The sequence below is a fragment of the Phycodurus eques genome, chromosome 20 (genome assembly GCF_024500275.1).
Source record: "Phycodurus eques isolate BA_2022a chromosome 20, UOR_Pequ_1.1, whole genome shotgun sequence".
NCBI lineage: Eukaryota > Metazoa > Chordata > Actinopteri > Syngnathiformes > Syngnathidae > Phycodurus > Phycodurus eques.
Genome location: NC_084544.1, coordinates 10,368,113 through 10,382,848, shown reverse-complemented (window position 1 = coordinate 10,382,848; position 14,736 = coordinate 10,368,113). Strand labels below are relative to the sequence as shown.

The 14,736-nt window shown below is 40.6% G+C and overlaps 2 protein-coding genes across 4 annotated transcripts; both read left to right on the top strand.

Moving 5' to 3' along the window:
- Positions 1-2,951: 2,951 nt before the first annotated feature.
- Positions 2,952-9,414, top strand: LOC133395810 (transmembrane protein 196). 3 transcript variants are annotated; one of them, XM_061665014.1, is made up of 5 exons: positions 2,952-3,272; positions 5,537-5,593; positions 7,913-8,048; positions 8,137-8,255; positions 8,322-9,414. In XM_061665014.1, exons 1-5 carry the CDS (start codon positions 3,108-3,110, stop codon positions 8,391-8,393), a joined length of 549 nt encoding a protein of 182 aa, XP_061520998.1. In that variant the 5' UTR covers positions 2,952-3,107; the 3' UTR covers positions 8,394-9,414. The 3 variants fall into 3 exon arrangements, with proteins under 3 accessions (XP_061520998.1, XP_061520997.1, XP_061520999.1); XM_061665015.1 differs by having other exon boundaries at positions 3,218-3,298; XM_061665013.1 differs by having other exon boundaries at positions 8,137-9,414.
- Positions 9,415-10,232: 818 nt separating this feature from the next.
- Positions 10,233-13,330, top strand: polr1f (RNA polymerase I subunit F). The gene is made up of 4 exons (XM_061664769.1): positions 10,233-10,548; positions 11,265-11,406; positions 11,482-11,690; positions 12,027-13,330. The coding sequence occupies exons 1-4, from the start codon at positions 10,247-10,249 to the stop codon at positions 13,000-13,002; spliced, it is 1,629 nt and encodes a 542-aa protein (XP_061520753.1). The 5' UTR covers positions 10,233-10,246; the 3' UTR covers positions 13,003-13,330.
- Positions 13,331-14,736: the final 1,406 nt, after the last annotated feature.

The following is a 14,736-nucleotide window of genomic DNA, read 5'->3' as shown; positions in this document are numbered from 1 at the left end:
TGAGGTTGTCACGCCTACACTAAGACAATGGAAACAAAGTCGATCTCTGAGTGGCCTGCGGCCTCTTTGCTTCCTTTCCCTCCTCTGTTCTTGTGGAAATGATGACAGATTTTCATTCTCATCCTCCTGTAGTTATTACAGACGAGTCTTCTAATGATCGTGAGTCACACTGGCATTGAATGGCAACTGGAAAGCTTATAATGGGCCTCAAGGGACCGCGGAGCCCCTGGCACCTCCTGCTAACTCCTCTCTTTATCCACTTAACTGGAGAGAGGTTTATATCTTCAATAGCTGCCCTTGGTTACTTGCAGCCTTCGGCTCACTCGTAAGGTATCAGTCGGTGCTTCTAATGCTTGATTTTTCACTCTTTCCAAACTTCCACAAAAGTGCTCTTTTTCAAGTATATTCCCTTATTTGTGTGAAAGTAAGAGAATCTGTATTGAATTTGAAACCCATGCATCCCTCCATCCATCCATTTTCTGAGCCGCTTATCCTCACGTCAAATATTATTTGTCCAGATTAATTTAGAATTTTCAGACTGATATAAAATATTGTCTGTCTCTTATTTGTACTCCCTGCACAATTTATTGAGCTACCGGTGTATATTTTTAATCAAAAAGAGAAATGACATGTTTGCCCTGTCCCGTCATATCCCGTCCTGGTGGTTGCATACCTTCTTCTTTTCACAGGGTGTAAGCGCTACCATCTCAGTCCACATAATATAGAGCCCAATTGCTATGTTATGTTATACAGTAGTAGTCATATACTGTTTAATACAGCTATAGTGCTGCCTTTTTTTGTTGTTGTTGTTTTTGTTTTTTTTTTTTTGTGTTGCTCTGTTCTCTCTTTTCTTTCTGTCTGTCTCCTCTCAAACCAAGTGCTCGCCACCTGCATTTTCCAATAAATATGGCGACCTGGTTCATACCCCCCCACCCCCCGAACGCATGTGCCATTGCCTATGAATAAATGTGGTTGGATGTTTGGTAGTGGTCAGAGGCGCTGTCGGTGCAGAATGGCAGCCTCACCTTTGTCAGACTGCCCCAGGGCAGCTGTGGCTACACAAGTAGCCTATCACCACCAGGGTGTGGCCGAAGACTGAATGAATAATGTGTGAAATAGTAAATCATCTTTCAGTTACCAGAAGAGTGCTATATACTGTAAGTGTAATGTATTGTTAATTTCTATATCCATCACAATATAAATAACCATAGAGAGAGTGTCTCAAACTACCTTGTCACACAGAAAAACTATTCCAGCTCAAATATCCATCACTTCAAACATTATAACACTGTCAATTCATTAGCCCATCTATGGCATTTCCCATTATGTGATACCGTTACGCTAGCGGACTTCAAGGCCGAGTTATGTAGTTGTTTAGAATACAGTACAGTAAATCTGCAGCAATAAATCTCTTTGCTCTATGTTTAGTTTGGCAGTTAACGTCAACTTCAAGTAGCGTTAAACAGCTTAAATCGTCTTTGTGAAAGAATTGTTTACTATATGACAAACTTCTGCTTGTTGTCAAGTGAATTCAATTGAGTGCATTGCCACCATGCAGCTCTCGTATTTCATATTTGTGCTTGCAAGTCAGAGCCAAAAATTCAAACTATTCTGTGTACAACATATATAATATAGCTTTTGGTTTAACTGGATGGAGACACAACATTTTATTTCTTCTGTGTAAAATACATTATGGAAAATGTTTATGACTACCGCAGTAGCACAATGATTAAAAATGCATTAAAACAGTCTTGTTGGTTATTATGGGAAGTGCAAACACTTCTTTTTCCTCACTTGTATAGCCAGTAGATGTCATTGACCTAAAGGACTGGCGTGCTGAGCACTGAACGCAAACACATCCCATGAGTCAGTATACAGTAAAAGACGCCGCTCCATAGTTTCTCTCCAAGCTGCTTTTACCCTCAAGTCAATCAATACTGTAGTTGATTGATCAGTTAAAAAGCCAGCAGTGGCATGGTAAAAAGATGGCGCAAAATCCAGTGTCTCCGTGCATTGATTGTACACAAGAGGGATGAAGCTGGAGCTAAGTGTGATTACTCAGGAAAGTCTGGAATCGTTTGGGGCATTTCCCTTCATCATCCATGGTTGCTAAAGCACAAAACAAAACAAAAATTACAGTGAGATAATTTTGTTACTCACAAATTGTCACAGGCCTGTTTGAACTCCTGATTTGGTTTGGATTATATTTGTACATTTTTTGCTTTACATCTTTGCTATTTCCCGGTGTTAATAGTGTCCCCTGTGTTTTTCCTCGGTCCATGTCTCCACCCGCCCGTTTCCTTCTGTCTCTACCAATCGGCTCTCTTCTACCACTGCTGTTGCCTCCAATATTGTTGCATCCCGTCCACCGATTTTGAACATTTTCTAAGAATCACTCAGGATCTTTTAGAGACATCTGATATTCCGGCCTTTTCTGAATTTGATTGGAAGTGGGGAATTGGGCTCAAATTAGGCCCGAATATCAGTAGGTGTGCACCACGCTTTTCACACGCACAGACAGTCCAAACACAGACCAAGAAAAGCTGGAATGCTGTATGTGAGTATGTCCAACTTAATTGTGGCAAGCAGTTTCTTGCAGCAGCACCTAGCGCGCGAATGTTTTTTTGTTTGTTTGAAAAAACAAAAACAAAAAAACAACACATTTCCCACCTCAAGAAATTAAAATACACATTGGATAATTTCCCCAAAATATCTAGAAATGTTTCACGAATGCATATTTTACTTTTTCAATCGCACGACTACATGAACTTCTCTTCATTCATCTGCCTATATACTGTAAATTGGTCCAACGTGGATTCATTGACGACGTGTACACTGGCACGCACGCGCCTGTTGGCAGCGTGCGCGTGCCGTGGAGCTTGAACGGACGTCGTTGGACGTCACGTGGTGATCGTCACATCACTGCGCGCTTCCATCCAGTCGAGCTCCTCATCTATTTCTCCGCTCACCTTCTCCCCGTTGCACTTATTGCACACTTTCGACTCTCACTATTACTTTTGAGCAACTTGTTTGGATCCAGTCGTCTGTTTACGGATGTAGAGCGCCGAGGAGCGGACTTCTCCTGCCGGAGAGATGCCCCGGGCGGGATGTGCTCGACCCGCAAAATTCTGTGGAGCCTTCTCCTCCTGTCGGTGGTGGAGGTGGGCCTGGGCGTGGCGAGCATCGTGCTCGGAGCCGTGGGCATCATCTGGGTTCGGGGGCAGCACAAGCCGCAGCAAGGCGACGCTTCGCCGGTGTGGAGCGGACTCTGTGTACGTGACTTTCTTCCTTCCAGTGGGTGAGAAGTGAAGTGGACTCAAAATAATCATCTTTTTGATAAGTTCCGCTAAGAGTTACTGTGCGTACAGCTTCATTTTGAAGTGAAGAAATAGACAGAAATATCTATTTGTCTCATGTTTTTATAGTCAATATCGCTAGAAGTTGTCATGTTGATGCAAGAGTATTTTTGTTAACATCTTTTGCAGGTCTGATTGTATTAATGAGGATAAGCAGCAATGTAATGGGTGGAGGTTATTTTACATTTGCCTCATCATCATTATCAGTAGCTGGAAGTCATTCTGCAAACTTTTCAAAGGACATTATTTGCAACAGTAATGCTGCTTCATACGTTTAATTTCCGTGTGATTGAAGGGGACAAAAACATATCAGTTCCCCCTAATGACTTGAACCTTATTCACTTTGCCACTGTCTACTTTTTTTCACTACTAAACATAGATTCTGGTGATCCGATCATCTCTATGGCAGGGAAATGCTCCATTATTGTTCAATGTGTTGCAGTTAGTGTGTTTCAACGTGTGGTTAGTCTAAAGATGGAATATTTGTATTCATGTATTAGTGAATCTTGTTTTCTTCTTCCCTCACAATGTTGTTTTGGCAAGAGTGTGCAGGAAGGAGCAAGACTGGCAGCACAAGCTGAGAGCCCCCCTGCTGTCGATTGGCAAAGATAGCATGACATGACTCAGAGCAGGTCACTTTGCTTGTGTCTGGGCTGTTTTTGTTGTTGTTTTTTTTCATTTTTACATCCAGTGAAGCATGGTGGTGCCAGCATTGTTTTATGGGCTATGTTTCTCCTATTGTAACTGAGGCCTTAGACAAGGCAAAATGAGTTATGAACAGTTACAAATACCTGTCCGTGTTAGCACAAAACCTCCAGTCTTCGGCTAGAAAGAAAAACAACGTCAGGAAAAGCCTACTAGAACATCTGAAATGTATTTGGGGTTAATCAGAGCCACGTTAAGTGGTGGCAGCTGTGTGCTGACTCCCATTTCACATGAGTTTGAATGTGATTCGCTCATTCTGAACACATCCACATCCCAGTTATTTGAGGTTGCGCACACTTGTGGATCTACATTATCTCCGTTGTGAAAATGAATGATTATTCTTGGTCTCATTTTATTTTATTTTTTTATATGTCAGAGAACCCTGGCATTTGAAAAAGGGTGTGTACACTTTTTATATCCACTAAAGAGGATATTTATATGAAAAAAGAAAAAAAGATGAATAACAGACAGAAAAACGAGAGGGAACAGGAAATGATTGGTCAGCAAGCTTCTTGAGTCATTTTCAAAGTAGCCATTATCCTTAATGCTTTCAACTACAAGCTATTTACATAAGGATCTGATTGGATTCATTTGTGTACACATAATATTTAATTAATTGCTCATATTGTATCGAAGGCGGCACGGTGGACAACTGGTAAGAGCGTCTGCCTCACAGTTCTGAGGACCGGGGTTCAGTCCCCGGCCCCGCCTGTGTGTTCTCCCCGTGCCTGCGTGGGTTTTCTCCGGGTACTCCCGTTTCCTCCCACTTCCCAAAATCATGATTGAAGACTCTAAATTGCCTGCCGGTGTGACTGGTTGTTTGTTTATGTGTGCCCTGCGATTGGCTGGCAACCAGTTCAGGGTGTACCCCGCCTCATGCCCGGAGATAGCTGGGATAGGCTCCAGCTCAGAAAATGGATGGATGCATGTTGTATTGAGCAGCCACATTCCATTTCCGATTCCAAATTTTGGTTGAGGGTCAAATAACTTTATTGACCTTGGAAGTTCCACAGTAGATTTACAAAGAGATTGACTTCTTATTGGAATGCTTATTTAGTTTTTATGTGTGGCTGTTTTGTGTCCTGGCTGCTTTGTTTTTGGACGGCACAGTAGAATAGTGATTAGCCCCTCTGCCTTACATTTGAGAGGTCCTGGGTTTGAATCTCAACTCAGCCCCTCCTGTGAGCAGTTTGCCTCTTCTCTCTGTACGTGTGTTGCTTTTCGCTGAGTACTCCACATTTGTGCCACATTCCAAAAACATGCAGGTTATATTCATTCAAAACTATCGATTGCTCATCAGTGTGAATGAGCTTGAATGGTTGTTTGTCGATATGTGCCCTGCGATTGGCTGGGGCCAATATGGTATTTACAAAAACAAACAAACAAACAAACAAAAAACACAAGAGGAGCACTTTTATGAAGTTTTCCCACCACCAAATTAACTTTAGCACTTGTATGTTGTTACTCTTTTTCAGTTTCTGCTTTGCGGGATGTGTGGAGTGTTGTGTGCTCGAAAGAGGACCGGCCTTACTGTAAGTACAGTAATCTTTCTTTGAATATGAATCCTGTATTGTGCCTAATGTATGCCGATTTCTCTTTGGACGGAGACTATTTTTGCTGCAGCAAACAGGAAGAGGACTCCAGCAGCTTAACACATGGGGAGTCTTGATTATTATTTCATGATTTTCAACCCACTTGTATCTCTTGGTTCTTCACTAGCTATTAGCCTTAATATCTCCTTATACAGTTTTTCATTAGCAGACTAAATGTAGTCATCTTTAAAGAACACATAATTCCGCATGTAACACGCAATCCGCTTTTACAAGTTGGTATATTATTATGTCGTTCTTTTGCAGGCGATAAAGAATATATGCCTGTGAGTATTGTTATACTGTCTGTCTACAAATGTAGCTGCACTGTTTGTGTTCAAATAACCATTCCTTAAAGCGTCACACCGTTGCCACGTAGATGCTATTTGTTAGCATTAAGCTAACCGACTTAAAGGCAAAGTTATGTGGATGTTTTCAATACACAATGTGTAATTCTCCTTGTTTTGTGTTTAGTTTGACAGCCAACTTTAACTGGAAGGGGCATTAAGCAGCTTGAAAAGTCTTTTTGGGAGATTTATTCACGATGCCAAACTGCTGCTTGCTGTGAAGTGAGCAGAGTTGGGTTCACTGCCACCATGCAGCGCTCGAATCTACATTTTCAGTCCAAATTAACGTAATAAAACATCTTGTGACGGCCGAATGTTATATCTCCCAAAAAGAACATAAAATCTGCTTGCAGAAAGTGAGTTGCCGAGCAAGGCAGTTTCAACGTGTGTGTGTGTGTGTGTGTGTGTGTGTGTGCGTGCGTGTAGTGTGTGCTGTGTGAGAGACGTCTGAGGAAAGCAGAGACGGCAAGCAGTCACCTCTCCTCTTCTCTTTCTGTCTCAAGTCCTCGTCTTTCCTCACCTTCCACTCTGGCTGCTTGCTTGTCTGCCTAATGATGGATCAGTGTCAGCACTTTGGGAAAGAGACCTTTCCTCCACCCTGTACCCAGCTCCACGTATTGCTGCCAAACATCCCTCCATCTCTGCTCCCTTCCTCTCATTTCTACAGTCCTTCCCTCCTCGTCTGTTTCCCCGCACTCCCTCACTCCGTGCCTGCGGGCCAATGATTGCATTAGCTCGGTTTGGTTCCGGCCCCACGCCAGCCGCCTTGCACACCTTGCAGGGTAATGGCTGAAATCGGAGATGTGCTTTTCATTGTGGTTAAAGGCCGTAACGGCACCTCTGCTCGCAGCAGTGAGACAGAATACAATACTTAGAAAATCAACTTGACCTGATTATTCTACTGTACTTGCCATATGAAGGATGTGCATTAATCTCACCCTCCTATCTGGTTGGAAAAATGATTGCCATTCTGGGATTCCGAGCTGGCCTTACCCAATGTGGCACCCTAGATTTTATATGCATGGATTTACATACGCTAACAAAAGAAATCAAATAGCATTGTTTTTAACATCGTCTTTAATGTTCTGATAACATGACATCCAATTTACAAGCTTAACAAATCACAAATAAATACAATACATTTTTGAAAAAGAATATAAATATCCTTACCACAAAATAAAACTCCTGCAAAATAATAAGTGAATAAATAATACTAAATAAAAGTAATAAGTTAGACCTAATTATAAGAGAGGAGTGTTACAGATATTCTATAAAAATGATGATTCCTATACAAAAAAAAAGGAAAAGCCTAATAGATATATGTTGTCTACTGTGCATAATATAGGATATATTGTTTCCTAATATGATTAGATACCGCTTCATTGTCATTACAGCGAAATGTTGATTAGCAGATGCAGATAAGATGTAAGCACAGTTTAATATGGCATGCGGGCATGCTAAATTAAGTAACGTTTAAAGCAATTAACATGCATTTGACAGTTTCAACTGGAACACAACAAACAACTGGAGTTAAAATTTTGATTGGTAATGGGGTAAAAAGAAACAGCATTTTGACTGACAAGCAAAAGCAGGAACAGCAACTAGCTAAATGTAAACAACAAATAATAAAATTGGAGATCAAGCCTAATGAGTGGGTTTAATCTCTACAAGTGATCAGTTTCCCCACATTTCTCTTGATGAAAGTATGAATCGTAATATTCAAATGTATTGAAATGCATATGCAAAAAGTCATGGTCTATTTTTATTATTCAAGGTGTTCTGCCGTTCCTGTTTTGAAAAAGAGAAGTTTTTTCAGGTCCTTCAGAGTAACAAATAATGAAGATGGACGCTTGGATCCCTCCCATCGGAAGTTTTCATTTTCTTGTTGCTCAACTTATCTGTCTTTCGTTCTCAGATGATTTTGTTCTCAGCGTGCTGCATCTGTGGTCTGATCGGCGGCATCCTCAACTTCCAGTTTGTCCGTGCGCTCAGCAAACGACCAGATTCCATGCAATCCATCCACCTGGCTGCCATGACTCTGGCCTGTCTGGGTAAAATGGACACCACAGCGTGACGACAATGAAGCACATGTGTAAATCTCTACAGTATATAACTTCTTGTTCCCTGTCTTGTCTGTAGGGATTTCGTCGTGTACATTATCCACGTGGCTCACCTGTCGTCTGGCGAGCTCTGAGCAGCAGAGGATGTTCTTGGAGAGGGAGCACTCCCTGCACCATTCGCACGAGATGACTGTGAAGGTAGCAAAATATGGCTTCCGGTTGCATAGCTTGCCTATTGATATAATGCGGGCCTGTGTTCAACAGGATGTCCTGGACAACTCCAGTAACGGTATCCCTCAGATCTCCTACAACGGGCACACCAGTGCATCACCATGACGACAAGTTTAATCATTTGCTGTCAACAGCTATATAAAGCATGGCTGTACTGCAGGCTGAAAATGCTATGACATATAACAATATCAATCACAGGAGGTGGACAGATACTGATGTTTTTTTTTTTTTTTTAAGTATGAATGGAGTTCATCTGACCAAACCAAAGAGAAGGATGAATTGACATTTTAGTATCAAATATTTCAGTGACATTATCAAACCTTTAACTTAATGAACAGAATGGATGGAGATCTTTTGTTCTTATAGTGCCTCAAAGGCAGTTATTTCAGCCTTCATCTCAATGCGGGTTTACGGAGGCCAATTGTGAGCGAGTAAAATGTAAAATGTTTCCAATTTTAGAATGCTAAATGAAAATACAGTAAGGCACACAATACTGCTTGTACACTGGCCAAACCATTAGTTACACCTGTCCAATCTCGTGCTTAATTGAACAACATAGTTATAATTCTGACAGTAACTTGTGTAAAACTGTGCATCATTCTAATATTAGGGTTTTTTTTCAAAATCATCTCAAATCAGAATATAATGAGAACCAATTTATTTCAGTACTTCAATTAAAAAGTGAAACTAAACGATTTAGACTCAATACACAGTGAAATATTTCATTATATATATATATATATATATATATAAATTAGATACAAATTAGCCTTCTGAAAAGTAATTTCCTGTTTGAGTCTATATATGATTTTCAACTTTTTATTTGAGTTATTGAAATAAATGAACTTTTTTACTCTATTTTATTTGACTTATATGATGCACCGGTAGCTATTATAATGATGTCACAACAAAATGATTATTCTTAATTAAAAACCTGTCTGGTAGTGTAAACAAGGACATATTATCTCTTTGGGAAAAATATTGATAGCTATATTTGATAGCTAGAGTATTGGATCTAGATAAGCTGTATGGTCTATATCAGAAATAAAGACAATAGGTCAAACATATTTTTTTATAAATGCTTCTTATCAAGTAAGTCAATAAAAGTCCAGTTTTGTCCAAAAAATTGGAATGAAATTTTTTTGGTATGTGTGTGTGTCTGTGTGTAAGAGGGAAACAGAGAGAGAGAGAGAGAGAGAGAGAGAGAGAGAGAGAGAGAGAAAGAGAGAGGGCGAAAGACCCCAGGTCACCCGAATGATCTTAATGTGGTACCGCAGTTGAGAACAGGATCCAGAATCAATGATCATCTGCTGATGAACAGCTAGTCAGCGCTCCTCTTGAATCGACCTTATGTAACATTGGTATAACTCCCACTGACCGTCATGGCTAAAAACAATTACAGCACGCACGACTGACTGATCACTTGTGTTTTTGACTTTCAAGAATGTTACATGCTTAATTATCATATAAACCCATAACTGTATGACTTAATACATATACTGTATAAAAATATTTCTAGGAATAAAATCAGGGAATGCCACTATGACAGGATTTGTGTCCCATATATGGTCTAGTGGTTTGGATTCCTGGAGTGGGTTGAAGCTACCAGTGTGGGAAATTTGTGGTTTTTGTAGATTACTGGGGAAAGGCCACATCACTTCCTGTGCACTGGTGAGGACACCCACTGTCACTTCAAATTAAAACTCACATGTTAAACTTTTTGTTTTCAAATGTTATTTAATAGCCCTTTAGAAGGGGTTGCATTGGATCTCATTAGATTGTGAATGTTTTCTTAATATTGTGGTTAGTGATTGTACAAGCAATGGAGCATAAACATGTTTGTCAGTACACCAGTTTTACTTTCATCTCCTCACCAGCAGAGGGCAACGTAAACAGAAATAGAGCGTTTCCAAAACCGGAGGTTGGTACTCTTTGACTTTCCGGTTCTACGAGGCAGTATGGCGAACTTGGAGTATGTCGAAGACCACCCAAAACACGTGAAAATGTCTGGCGAAATCTCAGAGACTTGCCCTCAGAAAGCGACGGCTGGGTTGTCTTCTGCCGCGTTGAGGGATTTCGCCGAGGTGGCGTGTGCTATCCCGTCTTTTGCGGCCGCTTCCGAGCTTGTGTCAGCGCCTTACTCGTGTCTGGTGATGAACAAGCACCGAAGACACGTCGCTCTGCCGCCCCTCTACCTGAACAAGAAGAAGACGGGATTACAGGGGGAGTTACAGGCCGAGCTGCTCAAATTCTCACCGAGGTGACCACATAAACACTCACAACGGTCTTAGTAAGTTAGCTAACTTGTTCAATGGGAAGAAGAAACAACCATTGGAAGATGTATTATTGTATGTAGAGCAGTTGTTCTCAACTGTTGTCACCTTTGACCTGGCAATGAACATGGCAACTGCACGTATAAAGATTTATAGGAAAACAAGTGTCACAATCCCACCAAATACGTAAATTTCACGTGTATCTTGGCACTTGCCGCTTCTTTTTAGAAAAGACAACGTACTGGTAAACCGCAAGTAATATTTTTTTTTTTGATCCATGCCCGTCAAAATAATATTGTTTTCTAAATACCGTAAAAGGCAAGTCCGACCTGGGGTGCACGTTGAATAATTCACTGCACAGGGGCTGCGTATACAGTATGTAGCCTGAATTTTATATTTGTTAACGCTTAAGTTAAAACGACAACCACACTAATACAGTAGTAAAGTTGTCATGGCAGTACATATTTTTATGTAACTCGTAAACTTTTTGTGACAATATTTAGTAGTGTGTCGTGAGGTATTTTTTTTTCCAATATAAAATATTTGAACACTAGAGCACTTGTTGGACTGACTTTACAGTCCAATCTTCATTTAAAAAGAGGAGTAAAGTAAGAGGAAAACATTTAATTTGCTGAAATATACACATTGGCTGTTTTTGACTGTTTGGATTTTCATCAAGCACACTTAAACTTTTCTCTTGCAGCCTCCAAGGTGTACCTCTAGCTTATGACAATATCCAGATTGTGCGCTGCTATGGAGACATTTATGATGACAGCGGCTACATCCACATGGACATAGAGGCCAACTTTATTATATTTCAACCTAAAAAGGGACAAAGATTGCTGGTGAGTATTGCATTAGTCTTTGCTCTGTCAAAAAGTGTGAGAAAGTCATTTGGCTCCTTGTGTTTCTGCCTCCAGGGGAAGGTGAATAAACTGGGTGTGAGCCACGTGGGCTGCCTGGTGCACGGCTGCTTTAACGCCAGCATTCCCAAGCCCAACCTGGTCTCCGTGGATACCTGGAGGGAAGCGGGGCCCAGGATTGGCTCTGAGCTTGAGTTTGAGGTGATTGCGCTTGATGCTGACACTGCTGGTGTGCTGCTTATAAGGGGAAGGCTGGACAGAACCAGGTATTTGTGTGCATAAACTATGCTATTTTATTTTTGGGTTGTTTTAAACCTAATACTGTGAAGTCCTCTTTATTGCGGGGGATATATTCCATAGATGAATATCTGGTATATAGAGGGACCACATACAGCAAAGGTTTTTAAAATCATTTTACCCCTCCTACCCTCTTTAAAAACATTTAAACTTATTAAAACGCACTTTATAACATTCTTTTTTTCATAACTTTAAATCAGCTGCCCCAATACATTGTATTTTGTTTGCCACCCCAAAGGGTAGTGTTAGTGTCAAACACTACAAAGATGTTTCAGGGAAATGAATGTCCCGTTTGTGTACATCAGGATTCAAGAAATGTTGGCTTTTACCGAGAGCGTGGACTCAGCCGTCGACCATGCCGATCCAGAAGACACAGCACCAGTCGCAGAACCCACTGAGGAGTCTATCGTGGAAGACTCCACCAAGAAGAAGAAAAAAAAGAAAGATAAAATCAAAGAAGAGACAGAAGAGGGGGTAACAATCAAAGAAGTGATAGAAGAGGAAGCAGCCTCGCCGTTCTTCCAAGATGGTTGTAACACAACGCTAGAGCTCAACGGAACAGAGCGTGACATAAATGGCGAGAAAAAGAAGAAGAAGAAGAAAAAAAAGAAAGATAAAATCAAAGAAGTGACAGAAGAGGGGGTAAAAATCAAAGAAGTGATAGAAGAGAAAGCGGCCTTACCGTTCTTCCAAGACGGTTCTAACACAACGCTAGAGTTGAACGGAACAGAGAGCGGCACAAACGGTGAGAAAAAGAAGAAGAAAAAAAAGAAAGATAAAATCAAAGAAGTGACAGAAGAGGGGGTAAAAATCAAAGAAGTGATAGAAGAGAAAGCGGCCTTACCGTTCTTCCAAGACGGTTCTAACACAACGCTAGAGTTGAACGGAACAGAGAGCGGCACAAACGGTGAGAAAAAGAAGAAGAAAAAAAAGAGAGATAAAATCAAACAAGTGACAGAAGAGGGGGTAAAAATCAAAGAAGTGATAGAAGAGAAAGCGGCCTCGCCGTCCTTCCAAGACGGTTCTAACACAACGCTAGAGTTGAATGGAACGGAGAGCGACACAAACAGTAAGAAGAAGAAAAAAGAGAAGAGGATAAAAGATGAAGAACAGGTTCAGCTTTCCCCCATGGAAATCCACACCAGTGACTCCAGCGGTTACCATACCGACAAGCCCAATAAGAAGAGGAAACATGAAAAGGAGAGCGAAATCACAGCAACTTTTAGTCAAGATGCTGAAGCACCAAAGTCCAAGAAGAAGAAGAGGAAAAGTGACGTTTGAAAAATGGATTTTATCTGATTAGGAAAGGTCTGCAATTGCTATACTTGGCCTGATGGGGGAGCAAAACTGCAGCACAAGTAGACTCTTCATGTTTTTGACATGATACAAAAATATATGTATTTCTCTCCTCTGTGCCTTAAAACTCTCCACCAGCTCCGTTAAGAGATCATGTGATCACCTGCAGTCACGAGAAAACTTTTGATAAAGGCCGTAAGGAAATAAGATTATTAAATAGTCTATTTTTCTTGTAAGGAGAGTTGCGTGTTTCTTCGTTTGACTGAAAACCAGAAGAATATGCAAAATAAACCTAAATTGTTCGAACAATAAACAGTTTATTTCTCATAAGTCACATTTTAACTACACTGATTGCGAAATGTCCAATTGTTGAGCACTATAATCCCTCTTGTGATAACTAATAATAGCATTAAATACTTTTCATCTTTTATGATGGCCAGTGAGTGTCAGTTTATGACGTGTCGAGAGACAACTTAAAGAGCTGTGTGTGTGTGTTTTCTTTAACTCCCACCTCCACACACACACACACAAATCCTGCCTTTCAGCAGGGAGTCTTAATTAGTGTTGAGGTGCAAAGAGCCGGAGAGCTTATCGGGAGCCGTCTAAAGAGGAGAGATAAGGGGCTGTAATTAAATGGTCGCGACTTCATCCTTCACATCTGATCATCTGTTTCTGTTATCGCTTTATGGGCTAACCTAATGCTAGCTACACCTAGTCAACACTTTTTTTTTTTTTTAAATCACCCAAAATCCCTATACTCTACAATCTCTTAATCACTGATGATGTAACTCAAAAGTAATGAGAAGCAATTATTCCCTTAGATTGAATGACATCTAAAATGCAATGAGAGCTTAAATAATTTCTTTTTAGAAAAGTGCAACATCAATACTTGGTCTTCTTTTTAGGAAATAAAGGATGCAGGGAAAAAGTAAATTTGATTATTGTGCTACAAAAACTAATAATGGTATTTGTTGTTTTGGCGCCATCTGATGAACCTGGTAGAGAATGTTTAAGTGCTTACTGCCCTTGTAGGGGGGGAAAAAGTCGTCATATATGGTTTGCCTTGATGCATGCCTACGAGCCGGAAGCTGAGCTGCACTGTGCTTGTTTACATACGAGGCGAGGCAGTTGCAATTTTTGTCTCTTATCTAATATGTTCTGTGTGGGAACGCTAATAATCAGCCCCTCATTTGACACAGTTGCCCCTGCATTTCACATAGCGGCAAACTATTCTCTGATTCTCTGAATCATTGGATATTATGGACCGTAGAGGATGAAATGCCTAAATTCCTTGCAGTTGTGCTTTGAGAAACATTCTTAAAATGTTGGACTATTTTCTCACACAGTTCACAAAGTGGTGAACTTCACAGCCATCCTTGCTTGTGAACAACTGAGCCTTTCGGGGATGCTCCTTTTATACCTAATCATGACGCTCACCTGTTTCCAATTAACCTGTCCAGCTGTGGAATGGTCCAAACAGGTGTTTTTAAGCATTCCTCAACTTTCCCGGTCTTTTTATTTATCGATTGATTTTTACCCTGTCCCAGCTTTTTTGGAGCATTTTGCGGGCATCAAATTCATCATGAAAGAATATATGCAAAAAAACAATCATGTTAAAAAGTTTGAACATTCAATATCTTGTCTTTGTAGTGTATTCAATCAATTATATGTTGAAAATCATTTGCAAATCAATGTATTGTATACTGCTCAGGGTCGTGG

Bases quoted from the DNA above. Each gene is read 5' to 3' on its own strand.
- LOC133395810 (XM_061665013.1), top strand. From the start codon at position 3,108: ATGTGCTCGACCCGCAAAATTCTGTGGAGCCTTCTCCTCCTGTCGGTG. The intron at 3,273-5,536 runs GTACGTGACTTT...ACTCTTTTTCAG, and splicing joins CGGTGTGGAGCGGACTCTGT to TTTCTGCTTTGCGGGATGTG. The intron at 8,049-8,136 runs GTAAAATGGACA...TCTTGTCTGTAG, and splicing joins CATGACTCTGGCCTGTCTGG to GGATTTCGTCGTGTACATTA.
- polr1f (XM_061664769.1), top strand. From the start codon at position 10,247: ATGGCGAACTTGGAGTATGTCGAAGACCACCCAAAACACGTGAAAATG. The intron at 11,407-11,481 runs GTGAGTATTGCA...TTCTGCCTCCAG, and splicing joins AAAAGGGACAAAGATTGCTG to GGGAAGGTGAATAAACTGGG. The intron at 11,691-12,026 runs GTATTTGTGTGC...TGTGTACATCAG, and splicing joins GGAAGGCTGGACAGAACCAG to GATTCAAGAAATGTTGGCTT.